Below are 14,648 nucleotides of genomic sequence, written 5' to 3'. Positions count from 1 at the left end.
AACATTCTAGACCAGCAGGCATGCATTATATAAGCTCAGGGGCCTACAGGGGAGTGGGGAGGTATACATTTTTGATGGTGTGGGGACAGGGCTTGGAAGCATACATTAATATGGCTTCAGGGGTTGGAGATGCAAGGGTATCATCAGTGTGTGGGGGGGGGGGGGGGGATCAGGGGTATCTTATTTCAAAGATGGAGAGAGGAAGGGGATGTAGCTCCTTATTTTATGCACTGGTCCTCTTTATGATGCTGTTAGGCTTAGCGGCGTTATGCTCCTGGACAGGATGAATAATGTACCTGAAAAAGTTGATCATCCAGCTGCACTATTTATATATTGTGGGTGTCAATGACCTGCAGTATCGCAGCACTACAGGTTAGTGACTCACACTGTATATTAATATGTGGTAAAAGTTGACCTTAATAACTACCCCCTAAATCTCCTTAATTCCTCATTTCTTCATTCGGCCATCTAAGATGAAAAACAATTATATTGCAGCCAAAGTAATCAGTACCATATACACGGTAGTTGTGAAATCATTGCTTTCAAGTGAACATGCTGGCACTTATACATGGAAGCTGCTAAGTTTGTGCAACTCATTTTTTTCTCTTTGCATATTTATAAAGGGGCTTCTCCCCCTGCATATGCAGGCAGATACATGTGCACTACTGCAAGTCCTTAAGGAGATCTTTTACTAAGCCGTGGAAGCATTTTTATCTCACAGTAGAAATCAGTCGATGGTAAACGCTGAGACGCCCATAGGAATAAAATGGGTATCTCAGCATTTACCGCCAGCTGATTTCTACCATGAGCTAAAAAACACTACCGCAGCTTAGTAAAAGACCCCTAAATGAATTTTACAGAATGCTCCCTGTTTGGCAGAGTTTTTGTAAAATATCACTGAAACTGAACAGATTCTGACCTGGATGTCTGATTTCTGATGTCAACTTTAAAGGGGCCTTTGTATTTTGGAGTAGATTTTCAAAGGGGTTTAAGTGGTTAGCACAACTATCCATAGGCAGAAAGGGAAAGGGGATAGGATTTGACATACCCCTTTTCTGTGGTTAAAATCAAAGTGGTTTACGTATTATATACAGGTACTTATTTTATACCTGGGGCAATGGAGGGTTAAGTGACTTGCTCAGAGTCACAAGGGGCTGCAGTGGGAATCAAACCCATGTCCCCAGGTTCTCAGATGTTATTCTGGACGTGAGCCCTTGAGCCCAGGCCAAGGCCTAGTATAGGATTTTGGCCAAGGCCTAGGGTAGACCAAACAGGCCCTTTACACAACCCCAGCCACCAAGCCCCCCCCCACACACAACAGCTAACAGGCACCACCAGAAAATGGGAGATAGAGCATTCAGGCGGGCCTCACGGCTGATCGGGAACCCACTCGCACAGAGTCCAAGCAAGCGGGCCTCATGGCCGACCAGGAACCCAGTCACACTCTGGGAGGGAAGAAAGAACAATGAAGGGTCCCCAAGGGACTAAGCACAAGCAGTGCACACAGTGCAGGGTAGAGACACAAGGAAAAGGGTGAGAGACGGAACCTCTAAAGCTATACACAAGGCTGTGCCACAGGGCAATCAAGAATACAGGAAGCCCCAGAAGGGAACACTCTAGGCTGTGCTATACAGCACTCAATGGAAAAAAGGGAACTAACTAGAGGAATACACTCTAGGCTGAATCATTTAGCACTCAGGGTAAGGGGAAGCCATTCAAAGGAATACTCTAAGGTAGGCCACTAGGCACTCAAGGAAAAAGGGGAAGCCACTCATAGGAATGCTCTAGGCTGTACCTTACAGCACTCAGGGAAAGGGTAAAGGAAATCCACCTATAAGAATACACAAAGCTGGCCCCACAACACACAAGGGAAAAGGGAACAGTAAGCAAACAGAGGAAGCTGCCTTGACACACACAGACCAGAAAAGGAGCACTGCTCACCGGAAACAGGAGACAGATTCAGCAAACAAAGAGAACTAAAACCAACAAACAGGAGCAATATACAAGGACAGGGGAACTTCCGAACGGAGGCAGAACCACAGGGAGCAGAGCAACAGCTCAGTACAACAAAGGGAACACAGAGAGAGAGAGAGAGAAAACCAAACAAACAAACTGGAACAATACAAGACAGAAGCTTACTACAGACAGCACAACCTAAGAGCAGTAGAAAGCAGACCAGGTGTAGGGGAGTGAGGCAATCAAGCTCATGCTGGGAATACCTAGCACACACACACACACACTGAATAAACAAGCACCGAGGAGAAAGACTAAACTCCAATGTGAACACAAGCGCCCAAGCACAGGCTGGCTTCAGCTGAACAAACAAAGCAATCAACTCTAAAGCAAGGATTGCAGGGAAAGGCAGGCTTAAATGGATCAAGCTTCTGAAGTCTGCTGGCTCAGCCCCTGACAAGCCAATCAGGAGCGAGTCCCAAACATTCCCCTGCCTATCCAGCAGAATCATAACATCAGACTGCTGCACTAACCACTAGTAGGGGTATTGGAGGAGCCAGCAGTTATGCAGAAACCGTTAATATTCAGTGCCAGTACCTACATAACTGACTGAGGGGCCCTTTTACAAAGGTGCACTGAAAAATGGCCTGCAGTAGTGTAGACTTGTGTTTTGGGCGTAAGCAGAATCATTTTTCCGTGCACCTATAAAAAATGCCTTTTTAAAATTTTTGCTGAAAATGGATGTGCGGCAAAATAAAAATTGCTGTGCGTCCATTTTGGGTCTGAGACCTTACTGCCAGCCATTGACCTAGCAGTAAAGTCTCACCCGGTAACTGGGCGGTAATGACCTACACGCATCAAATGCCACTTGGCACGCGCCCAATACGCACATCTGCAAATAAAAATTATTTTTCGGCGGGGCGCCAAAAATGAAATTACCACGAGCCATGTGGTAGCTGGGCAGTAACTCCATTTTGGCATGCGTTGGGTGTGCATAGACGCTTACACAGCTTAGTAAAAGGGCCCCTGAGATAGAAGAAGTGCGCAAAAGGCAGTACTATCTTTGACTAGTTAGCTATACCGCTAGGTTCCCAATGAGGTTCAATGTAATGTACAATAAAATATGAAGAATAATACCATCATAAAAAGAAATACTAAACAATAGAAAAATCCTTACTATCGAACATAGTATTACTTTTCATATTTAATCAATCAAACAAAAAAGTTTTAACCCTTTTCTGAAACAATAAGTAATTTTGTTCTACTCTAATATTTAAAGGAAGTGAGTTCCAAAATGATATTATCATAACAGAGAACATAGTATTTCCTATTTCATAAAGCAAATATTGTAGGTACTGGCATTGAATATCAACTAGGTATAATCTCTGGGCCTACAGCTGACCTAGGTAGTTGATGCTGGTGCCCAAACATGGCCCAGCATTCAATATATCCAGGACTAATTCAGTCCACAGTGGTCAATGGCTTAAAAAACACTGATTGCTTTGGACTGAATATTGCTCAGTTTATTTTCAGGTAACTATTAACATGCCTTAAATCTGTTAGCATGCCTTAGTAAAGGGACGCCTTAGCACCTGCTAAATAGGAGGCACTAAGTACTAGACTCTATATATGGCGCTGTAAAAATTGGTGCTGAAAAAAATATGCCTAGGTGTATTCTATAAACTACACCTAAACGGGTCCTTTTACAAAGGCGCGCTAGCATTTTTACCATGTGCTAATCACTAGCACATGCTAAATGCTAGAGACGCTCATAGAAATATATGGCCATCTCTAATGTTTAGCGGGTGCTTATTTTTAGCACGCACTAGAAATATTAAACACCTTTGTAAAAGGACCCCACAGTTAGGCATGGTTTATAGAATACTACTACTACTATTTATCATTTCTATAGTGCTACAAGGCATACGCAGCGCTGTACACCAGACACAAAAAAGACAGTCCCTGCTCAAAGAGCTTACAATCTAGATAAGACAGGTAAAGAGACAGAACAATTAAGGGTAAGGGAATAAAAGGTGAGGTTAAAGGGCAGGGCAAGTGAGTAGTGGTTAGGAGTCAAAAGCAGTGGTAAAGAGGTGGGCTTTAAGTTTGGACTTGAAAACGGCCAAAGACGGGGCTAGACGCACAGGCTTGGGAAGTCTATTCCAGGTGTGAGGTGCTGCAAGACAAAAGGAACGGAGTCTAGAATTAGCAGTAGAGGAGAAGGGGACGGATAAGAGAGATTTATCTACAGAACGGAGTACCCGAGGGGGGGGGGGGGCGTAGGGAGAGACAAGAGTGGAGAGGTACTGGGGAGCGGCAGAGTGAATACACTTATAGGTCAATAAGAGAAGCTTGAACTGAATACGGAAACAGATAGGGAGCCAATGAAGTGATTTAAGGAGAGGGCTAATGTGAGCATAGCGACTTTGGCGGAAAATGAGTCGCGCAGCAGAGTTTTGGACTGATTGAAGAGGAGAGAGATGGCTAAGAGGGAGGCCGGTGAGAATACACCTAGCGCCTGTCCGTGCGACTGAATTTAGTTGTGGGTATTTACGCAAATTAAACTTGGTGTAAAAGCTGGCGACTAAGTTAGGCTTAGAGTGGGTATGTTCTATAACAGCGCACATATTGTTTAGAAATGCCCATGACACCCCCATTCCAAGAGTGGCTATTCTCCCTTTTCGAATCTGTGTCTTAGAATGTACACGCATCATTTTACAGAATACACTTGTGCACGCAAATTGTAATTAATGCCAATTAGTTTCAATAATTGCTTGTGAAGTAGCAATTATCTGGGCTGACTGGCTTGTTTAGATGATTTAGTTGCACGCACAAATCAGAATTCAACCTGATTTGCACACGCAACTCTAGTTGTACTATATAGAATCCGGGGGTAAGTACTCTTCTGTTAAGTTTTTGCAGGTCTCATTTGCAAATGGCAATATTAGCATATTACTTGCAAAAAAAAAAAAACAAATAAACAAAAAAAAGGGGAAAATGCTCTAGTAAAGGAAGCATTAAATTTGCAAGTAGAATGCAGGAAATTTCGATGTTAAGCTACGTTACCCGCAAATTTTAGTAAAAGGGCCCCTTAGTTTGCACCTGAGGAAATGGAGGGTTGATTGGCCTGCCCAAGATCACAAGGAACAACGTTATTTGAACTGGGTTTCCATGGTTGTCAATCTGGTGCTCAAACTACTACGCTACCCTCCACTCCTGTTATGCAAATATATCTATGTTTGACAGTAGCATATAAAGAAGAGCACATTTTATTAGAATGAAATGAACTGTCTCTTTACCTTCCTGGTGAGTCTCCTTTTACATCAAACCAGACTTCCTCTCCTGAAATTCCAATAAAGGAAGTCTTTATGAGAAACTCTAAGAACTTGCTGCCATTAATGGGCTTCATGGCGTCACACAGGCCAACATGCCCTGGACACACGGACGTGTGCATGTCATGCAGACCATGGGCCATTGCATAAATAGCATTGATGACAAATCCCATTTTACTGTCCTGGACATAATTTTCTTGCAAACTTTCATTACCTGCAAAAAAATTGACAAAAATATATCTCTGTTAAAATATATGGAAATAGTGTTTTCAGGGAATTGCATGATTTTTAAGTTGAATACTGGTTATTTTTATTTGCTCACTTTTTCAAACAGCTAATCACCATGGTTTGCATTCTGGTCTCAAACTGAGTACTATATTTTCTCTTTGAAAATTATCATAAAATATGTGCACTTGAAAACTATCTTACACTTGCTATTCATCTCAATAAAAGCCCAAGGCAATATATAATAACGACAAAATGCAAACATTATAAATCAATTTAAATAGAAGACATTAGGAAAGTACCAATAACAAAATAAAAATACTGCAGTAATTATACCACATGCATAGCCATTTTTTAAGTTTCTTTTTTTATTGAATTCTTTTGGGAAAAAAATCATTATGCAACATACAACCAGGGTTATATACCAAACAATATTAGACATCAAATGCTACTTCTTAATTCTCCTGTCACATAATTCATCCCTCACAACCTCTTGATGTTCATTTTTGTCCCCCATTCCCTCCATCTCGCTATCAATTCATCCATCTCCAAAGAATGATTCTTCCCTTTAATCCATACTCCACACCCACTCAAACCAATCATTCTTTAGCTCAAACTCATCAGCATATATAATCTGGGTTTTGTAAAACCCCTTTTCCCTGGACTGTACCAGCTGGTTTGCAGTTGAGATGGGATTATTTCCTACTGGGGGCATGACTTTGCATGACTTCACAACAGGGGCATAGCCAGACTTCAGTGGGAGGGGGGGACAGAGCCCGAGGTGAGGGGGCACATTTTAGCCCCACCCCGCCATTACCGATCCCCCCACCGCCAACTTTGATGACCCCTGCCGACGACCCTCTTGACCCCCCCTCCCGCCGCCAACCCTCCCCGACGTCACCGTGGGCTACTTTTGCTGGCGGGGGACCCCAATCCCCACCAGCCGAGGAGGTCCTCTTCTTCCTCTGAAGGCTTCGTTCTGCTTCTGACGATCTGCAAGGCTTCGTTGTGTTTCTGTGAGTCTGACTTCCTGCACGCACAACGTGCAGGACATCAGAAACAGAACAAAGCCTTCGGAGGAAGAAGAGGACCTCCTCAGCTGGCGGGGATTGGGGTCCCCCGCCAGCAAAGGTAGCCCACGGCGACGGCGGGGGAGGGTTGGCAGTGGGAGGGGGGTCGAGAGGGTCGTCAGCAGGGAGGTCCAGGGCCCAGGCCCCCCTGGCCCCATGTAGCTATGCCACTGCTTCACTATACCATATCTATGAACTAGATCTGTGCTTCTCAGCCCTCTCCATCAAGCAACATTTAGCAGTGGGTTTTTAGGAAAACCACATCAATACACCTGCAAATTTTTCTCATGTATGTTCATTGTGGTAGTCCAAAAAACTCAACTAGCCAGGTGTGCCTTCAGGAGAAGATAATGAAGCACTGATCTAGATGACCAATTCACCAGTCTTGCCAGATCCTCAAGCAGTTCCTCATCATTTGTTCACAGTTAACTGCTTTAAAAAATTTCTGTGTCACCTTGCAAATTTGATTCACTCCTTCATTACTCTCATTTAGAGATCATTAACGAATATGCTAAACACGTGACCATTCTTCCAGTGTTTAGAGAACCCTTCTCATGCTTTCTACTCCCTCTAGGATATCCACTCTGTTGGCTATCCGTGTCATCTGCAAAAAGGCAAACTTTTCCTTCTAACCCTTTGGCAATGTTTTCCACAAATACAGTATGTTAGACAGAATCAGGCCCAGCACCGACCCCTGAGGCACCCCACTAGTCACTTTCCTTTTCTCCAAGCGGATTCCATTTACCACCACCCTCTGCCGCCTGTCAGTCAATCAGTCTCCAGTTCAAGACTTTAGGCCCTAAGTTCAGCACTCTCAGCTTATTTAGGAGTCTTCTGTGAGGAACTGTATCAAAGGCTTTGCTGAAATCCAAGTAGATTACATCTAGCGCACATCCTTCATCCAGTTCTTTGGTCACCCAGTCAAAGAAGTCAATCAGGTTTGTTTGGCAAGATTTTCCTTTGATAAAGTCATGTTGCCTTGGATCCTGCAACTATTCTTTCCTTCAGCACAGACTCCATTATTTTTCCTACCACTGACATGAGGCTTACCGGCCTGTAGATTCATACTTCTTCCCTGTCTCCGCTTTTGTGAAGAGGGACCAAATCAGCTAGTCTCCAATCCAGAACCTCTCCCGTCTCTAAAGATCTATTGAATAAATCCATAAGAGGTCCCGGCTCCCTCAGTACCCTGGGATGTATCCCATCCGGCCCCACAGCTTTGTCACCTTTCAGATTTTCAAGCTGTTTATACACACTTTCTTCCATGAACGGTGCAATATCTACTCCATTCCCAGATATTCCCTCGGCATCCGACCATGGTCCTTCTCTAGGATTTTCTTCCATGAAAACCAAAGTATTTGTTTAGCACATTCGCTTTATCCTCATCACTCTTCATATAGCTGTTCTCAGCATCTTTCAGTCTTACAACTCCATTCCTATCTTTTCTCCTTTCCCCAATATATCTGAAAAAGGTCTTGTCACCTCTCTTTACCTCTTTAGCCATTTTTTCTTCTGGCTGCACTTTTGCTAGTCATATTTCCCTGTTCACTTCTTTGAGTTTAATCCGATAATCTTTTCTGTGTTCTTCTTGTTGCGTTCTTCTGTATTTCTTGAATGAAGCCTCTTTTGTCCTTATTTTTTCAGCCATCTGTTTGGAGAACCATATAGGCTTCCTGTTTCTCTTGTTTTTGTTTACTTTCCTTATGTAAAGATTAGTTGCCATATTTAGCAGTTTTCAGCTTGGACCACTGTGCTTCCACTTCACCTATGCTTACCCTTGCATTCAGCTCCTTCTTCAAGTATTCCCCCTTTATACCAAAATCAGTATGTCTGAAATCCAGTACTTTGAGTTTTGTGCATCAGCACTCTGCTTTTGCTCTTATATCAAGTCATATTGTGTGATGATCACTATTACCTAGGCAAGCACCCACACAGACATTAGAACCACTTTCTCAATTTGTGAGCACTAGTTTCACAGTTGACCCTTTCCTCATGGGTTCTGTCACCATTTGTCTGAGCAAGGCACTGTGACAGGCATCTATGACCTCTCTACTTCTTTCCGATTCTGCCAATGAAACATTCCAGTCCACATCAGGCACGTTGAAATCTCCCAACAATAGCGCCTCCCCTTCATACCAAGCTATGATATACAAGAACACACCTCCTACAACACAAGAGGTCAAGTCGACACGAAAACATTCTGGCAACTGATGTACAATAACGAGTGGACAGTACAAATGGACTCCGCCCACTACCTCACAGAATGGGACAAAAGATGCAAAAACATACTGGATGAAATAGCACCCACACGAACAAGAACCTTGCGCAAGCGTAACTCAATACCATGGTTCAACGCTGAACTGAAAAAGCTGAAAACATATACTAGACAACTCGAACAAGCATGGAGAAAAACAAACAAATGAGCATACACTCAACACATGGAGACAAATACAAAGAAAATACAAATACGCAATAAGAGAGACCAAAAGATTCTGCTACAAAACTAAAATAGGGACAGACTACAAAGACACGAAAAAATTATTCCAACTTGTTAACAAAATTTTAGACACCAGCTCGGTCACTACAACGAATACAGACATCCCATCTGCAGACAATCTGGCTAAGTATTTCAATGAAAAAATTGTAAAACTACACAACACTCTACCTCAGGACAACCCCGACATTGAAAACTTCATCAACGAGCTGGACCCAACCACTGGTGAATACCCGGCTGACCAGATCTGGCTAAACTTCACCTCCATCACCGTCAAAACTGTTGCCCAAGTGATTAGCAGGCTCTCCAAAACCCACTGCAAACTAGACACCTGCCCCAGCTATCTAATGAAATCCACCCCTGACCGCTTCATAGCAGACCTTACATCTCACATAAACTACATGCTCCAGCAAGGTCTCTTCCCTAAGGAAAATAGCAACATCCTACTCACCCCAATACCTAAAGATACCAAGAAAAAAACAAATGAAATCACTAAGTACAGTCCATTAGCATCTATCCCACTGGTAGTCAAACTAATGGAAAGCATGGTAACTAAACAACTCACAGATTATATAATCAAATTCTCAATACTTCACGAATCACAGTCAGGTTTTCGCCCCCTCCACAGCACTGAAACAGTACTAATCACTCTCCTAGCCAATTTCAAGCAGAAAATAGCAACAGGCAAAAACATCCTCCTCCTCCAATTCGACTTGTCTAGTGCATTCGACATGGTAAACATAACATACTAACAAGATTACTAGGTAAGTTCGGGATTGGCGGAAACATACTTAGTTGGATCAAGGGCTTCCTAACCACAAGAACATATCAAGTAAAATCCAAGTCTAACATATCACCACCATGGAAAGCAGACTGTGGAGTACCACAAGGATCACTGCTATCACTGATCCTATTCAACCTAATGATGACCCCACTAGCCAAATCCTTATCCAACCAAGGCCTTAACCCTTTCATATATGCAGATGATGTCATCATATACATTCCTTTACAATACCAAACTGACAGAAATTACCAACGAAATAAACCTCAGTATGAAGATCGTGGACTCCTGGGCAAATGCATTTCAACTAAAACATAATAAAGAAAAAACACACTGTCTCATCCTCTCATCCCCACACAACGCGGATAACCCCACAAGAATCAACACCCTAAACTATTCAAATATTTGAAAGGTATTAATCCGCAAACAAATCTTTTCCGGAGATGGGAAGGCGGTAGAACGAGAGGACATGAAATGAGGTTGAAGGGGGGCAGGGGGGCGGGAGGTGGTGGAGATGAAAACGGTAACGGAATTCAAACATGCGTGGGATATGCATAAACGAATCCTGTGCAGAAGGAATGGATCCTCAGAAGCTTAGCCGAAATTGGGTGGCGGAGCAGGTGGGGGGGAAGAGGGGTTGGTGGTTGGGAGGTGAGGATAGTGGAGGGCAGACTTATATGGTCTGTACCAGAGCCGGTGATGGGAGGCGGGACTGGTGGTTGGGAGGCGGGAAGTACTGCTGCGCAGACTTGTACGGTCTGTGCCCTGAATAAGGCAGGTACAAATCAAGGTAAGGTTTACACATATGTTTGTCTTGTTGGGCAGACTGGATGGACCGTGCAGGTCTTTTTCTGCCGTCATCTACTATGTTACTAAACTGCACCCTTCCTATCTCAGATAGCCTGAAAATCCTTGGCGTTACACTAGACTGCTAGAGAACCAAGTGGCATCCACAACAAAGAAAATGTTCCACTCAATGTGGAAACTCAAACGTGTGAAACAATACTTCCCGAGAAAAACCTTTCGCAACCTGATACAATCAATGGCACTAAGCCACGTAGACTACTGCAATGGAATTTAAGCAGGATGCAAAGAGCAAATCCTAAAGAAACTCCAGACCACTCAGAATGGCAGCTAGACTTATATTTGGAAAAATGCGATTTGAAAGCACAAAACCACTCCGTGAAAAACTACACTGGCTCCCAATCAAAAAACGCATTGCTTTTAAAATCTGCACCCTGGTTCACAAAATCATCCATGGCGAAGCCCTGGGATACATGATAAACTTGATTGACTTACCAATAAGAAACACATCCAAATCAACACGAACATACCTACCTACACTATCCAAGCTGCAAAGGTCTTAAATACAAATCAACTTACGCATCCAGCTTTTCCTACATATGCACTCAACTGTGGAACGCACTACCAAAAACTGTGAAAATGATGTACCAACACCTAAACTTCAGGAAATTATTAAAAACTCATCTGTTATTATTAAAAACTCATCCAACTTAGACAACGGATCCCTGCAACACAACAAACTAAAACACGTAATGGACATAACACAACCCTCCCGATGAACGATTCCTTAACGTGGCTATGCCACACGAACACAATCTTATCATAATATCGCTTGTATTTATTCACATCGGAGTCTGCAAACACCACTCCGACACTATGTAAGCCACATTGAGCCTGCAAATAGGTGGGAAAATGTGGGGTACAAATGTAAGAAATAATAATAATAATAATCAAATCCTTGTCCAGCTTCTCTATTTGTGCCAGAGGTCTGTAGATAACACCCATGTGGATACAGGTTCTATCTTCTCTTTCTAGGACAATCCATATAGCCTCTTCTTTTCCTCAGGTTCCCCGCATTTCAGGTGCTTAGATATTGTTTTTAACATATAGCGCCACTCCTCGACCTCTTCGGCTCTCCCTATCCTTCCTAAAAACATTATACCCTGGTATGGTCGCATCCCATTCATGGGAATCATTGAACTATGTCTCTGTAATAGCAATGATATCCAAGTTTTCCTCAAACATCAGGGCTTGCAAATCTTGAATCTTTTTACTTAGACTACGAGCATTTGTGCTCATTCCTTCCATGTGCTATGAAAGTTTGGATGGTTTTCTATATTTACATGACATTTGCCTCTGCCATCATGTTTTTTCTGGGGGTGACTTTCTGAATTCCCTTGTTTCATTTTGATTAATTCAGAATAATGTGTGGTACCTAATTAGGAGGCTCCTGAGTTATCATTGAGTTAGCCAGTTAGCATGCGGTAAATGTAATGTTCTAGCTGGCTAATGCTTCCACTCCCACTTTCCACTCATGCCATGTCTACAGACAGGTACTTTCAGAAAAATTAAGTAAAACGCAGTTTAATGCACAGAATCATGCAAACTACCACTAAACCCTTTAATGTGGTCATGCAGCAACGTGTTTCCAGGCATTAACTGCGTATTAGGTGCTTAGGACTACAGTCTATATATGGGGCCTAAACAATCGGTGCCAAAAAACCCCACGCTTAGTGCTATTCTATAAACGAGACCTAAAGTTAGGCACTGTTTATAGAATACGCATAGCTCCAGGTCCTGTGACTAAATTTAGTCGTGGCCATTTATGTAAGGTTACCATATGGCTCCAGAAAAAGGAGGACGGATTGAGCCAGCTGGGTTTTACTTCCATTGCTTTCCAAGCAATGGAAGTAAAACCCGGCTGGCTCAATCCGTCCTCCTTTTTCTGGAGCCATATGGTAACCGTACATTTATGCCAACTAAAACCTGATATGTAAACACATGACTAATTTAGGCACAGATTGGGAATATACAACTGCGCGTAAATTATAGGAACACTCACAACCCACCCATGCCCCTCCCATTGCCATGCTCCCTTTTGAGATCCACATGGTCCATAAGAACATAAGTGTTACCATACTGGGATAGACCGCATTCTCTGACAACGAATTGCAAGGTTTAATTACATGTTGATTGAAGAAATATTTTCTCAGATTTGTTTTAAATTCATTACTTTGTAGCTTCATTGTGTGCCCCTAGTCCTAGTATTTTTGGAAAGAGTAAATGAACGATTCACATCTACCCATTCCACTCCACTCATTATTTTATAGACCTCTATCATATCTCCTCATAGGGAAGTCGTCCCATCCCCTTTATCATCTTTGTCGCCCTTCTCTGTACCCTTTCTAATTCTACTACATCTTTTTGAGATGCAGTTACCAGAATTGCACAGGTCGCACCATGGAGCAAAATAAAGGTATTATAATGTCCTCATTTTTATTTTCCATTTCTTTCCTAATAATACATAACTTTCTATTTGCTTTCATCACATAGCTATAGTTCGGGTTCCTCTTTTCCACATTCATCACTGTTCACTTGCTCACATTAAACGTCATCTGCCATTTGGAAGCTCAGTCCGATTTATGTTCATTGCGTTATAGAATATGCTTAGTGAGCTATGAGTGTAAATTCTAATTAGTGCCAATTAGTACCAATAATTGCTTGTTAGCATCCAATTATCAGCAATGATTGGCTTGTTACAGCTATGTGTGCTGATTTGCTCACAGAACTTTAGTCACTGTTTATAGAATCCGAGGGTTAATGTATCTTCTTCTCATCCCCATCCACACCTTTTTAAAATCTGTACAGCGAAATCCAGCCCATTGGTGAAATTCAGCAGTTAAATTAGCCACTACAGGGGTATAATTTTCAGCATCAGGAATTTACCCAGGTAACTTCCAAATAACTCAGGTCCTCAACATTCTAGAATGTCTGCTGAAAAGTCTAGATTGCTTTGCTAAATTGAATATATTAAATGGATACATGTTAGAAACCATGCCTTTCTAATTCTTTGAGTGCTCATATTAGATTTCTTATAGTCTACTATCTCTTAAAGGCCCTAGGCAATTGATTCTCATTGATGTAGTGCTGTAACTGGCGGTGCATTATTATGAACAATATTATAAGTTCCTGTGTAAAGTTATAATTTTGATGTGTACCAGGTTGTCAAATATGGCCCTTGGATAGGAAATTATACTTCAGAATTCACAAAATGCTCTGTTCATTACAGAACACGTGTGTTTTCTTTCTTTGATGATATAGTCTAATTACTTGAAATATATCAGAATAAAGATCAAAGAAAAGTCATCTTCTTTTGTTGCACTTCTTTTGCATTTGAATTTTCTCATTTATATGCATAATGACATGAGATTTAGATTCTTTTAAGTCTTCAGAGTACTGCTTTCATTGAAGGCTTATTAATTGGGTCAGTATCTTTTATAATGACCTCAGAGGATTAATGTGGCCCAAACATGTTCTACTCAATCTGCAAATCTTCCCTCCATAGTCTTTCTCTACAGTATATCAGTTGTTTGCATTACTGTATTATCACTTTATCTGGCACATTTTTTCTCTAGGCACTTTTAATTACAGGAGAATGTATATACTGCCAGCAGCTGATATCTTAGTATTATAACAGTATGCTTAAAATAAATGTGCAACAAAAAGAAAAACAAATTCAAATCACCTCTGGCCCAAATTTTGCAGCACTAGCTGACACCCATGCAGACTTCCTGGAGGTTTAATCGTTCCTGTCCTCAAAGTCTGATCCCATCATTTTGCTTTTCCCTTACCCCCTACCATACCACCTCCTACTCCAGACCACACACAAATGGAGCATTTTCACTAGCCAACTGCCAATGCATATAACCTGATCCCTCCGTCTTTTGAAAGATTTGACTTTCAATCCAGCAATTTTCTCTTTCCATGCC

General features: G+C 42.1%; 1 protein-coding gene across 1 annotated transcript in view; it reads right to left on the bottom strand.

Annotated features, from left to right (window-relative positions):
* GRM1 (glutamate metabotropic receptor 1) overlaps nucleotides 1–14,648 on the bottom strand; it is a 676,880-nt gene that overhangs the window by 94,739 nt on the left and 567,493 nt on the right. Inside the window, exon 4 of the mRNA XM_030198032.1 lies at nucleotides 5,253–5,499. Within this exon, the coding sequence (XP_030053892.1) occupies nucleotides 5,253–5,499 (247 nt within the window). The remainder of the gene's footprint in view (nucleotides 1–5,252; nucleotides 5,500–14,648) is intronic.

This window comes from Microcaecilia unicolor, chromosome 3 (genome assembly GCF_901765095.1).
Source record: "Microcaecilia unicolor chromosome 3, aMicUni1.1, whole genome shotgun sequence".
NCBI lineage: Eukaryota > Metazoa > Chordata > Amphibia > Gymnophiona > Siphonopidae > Microcaecilia > Microcaecilia unicolor.
Note: the sequence above shows the minus strand (reverse complement) of the source record. Positions and strands in the feature narration are given on the sequence as shown.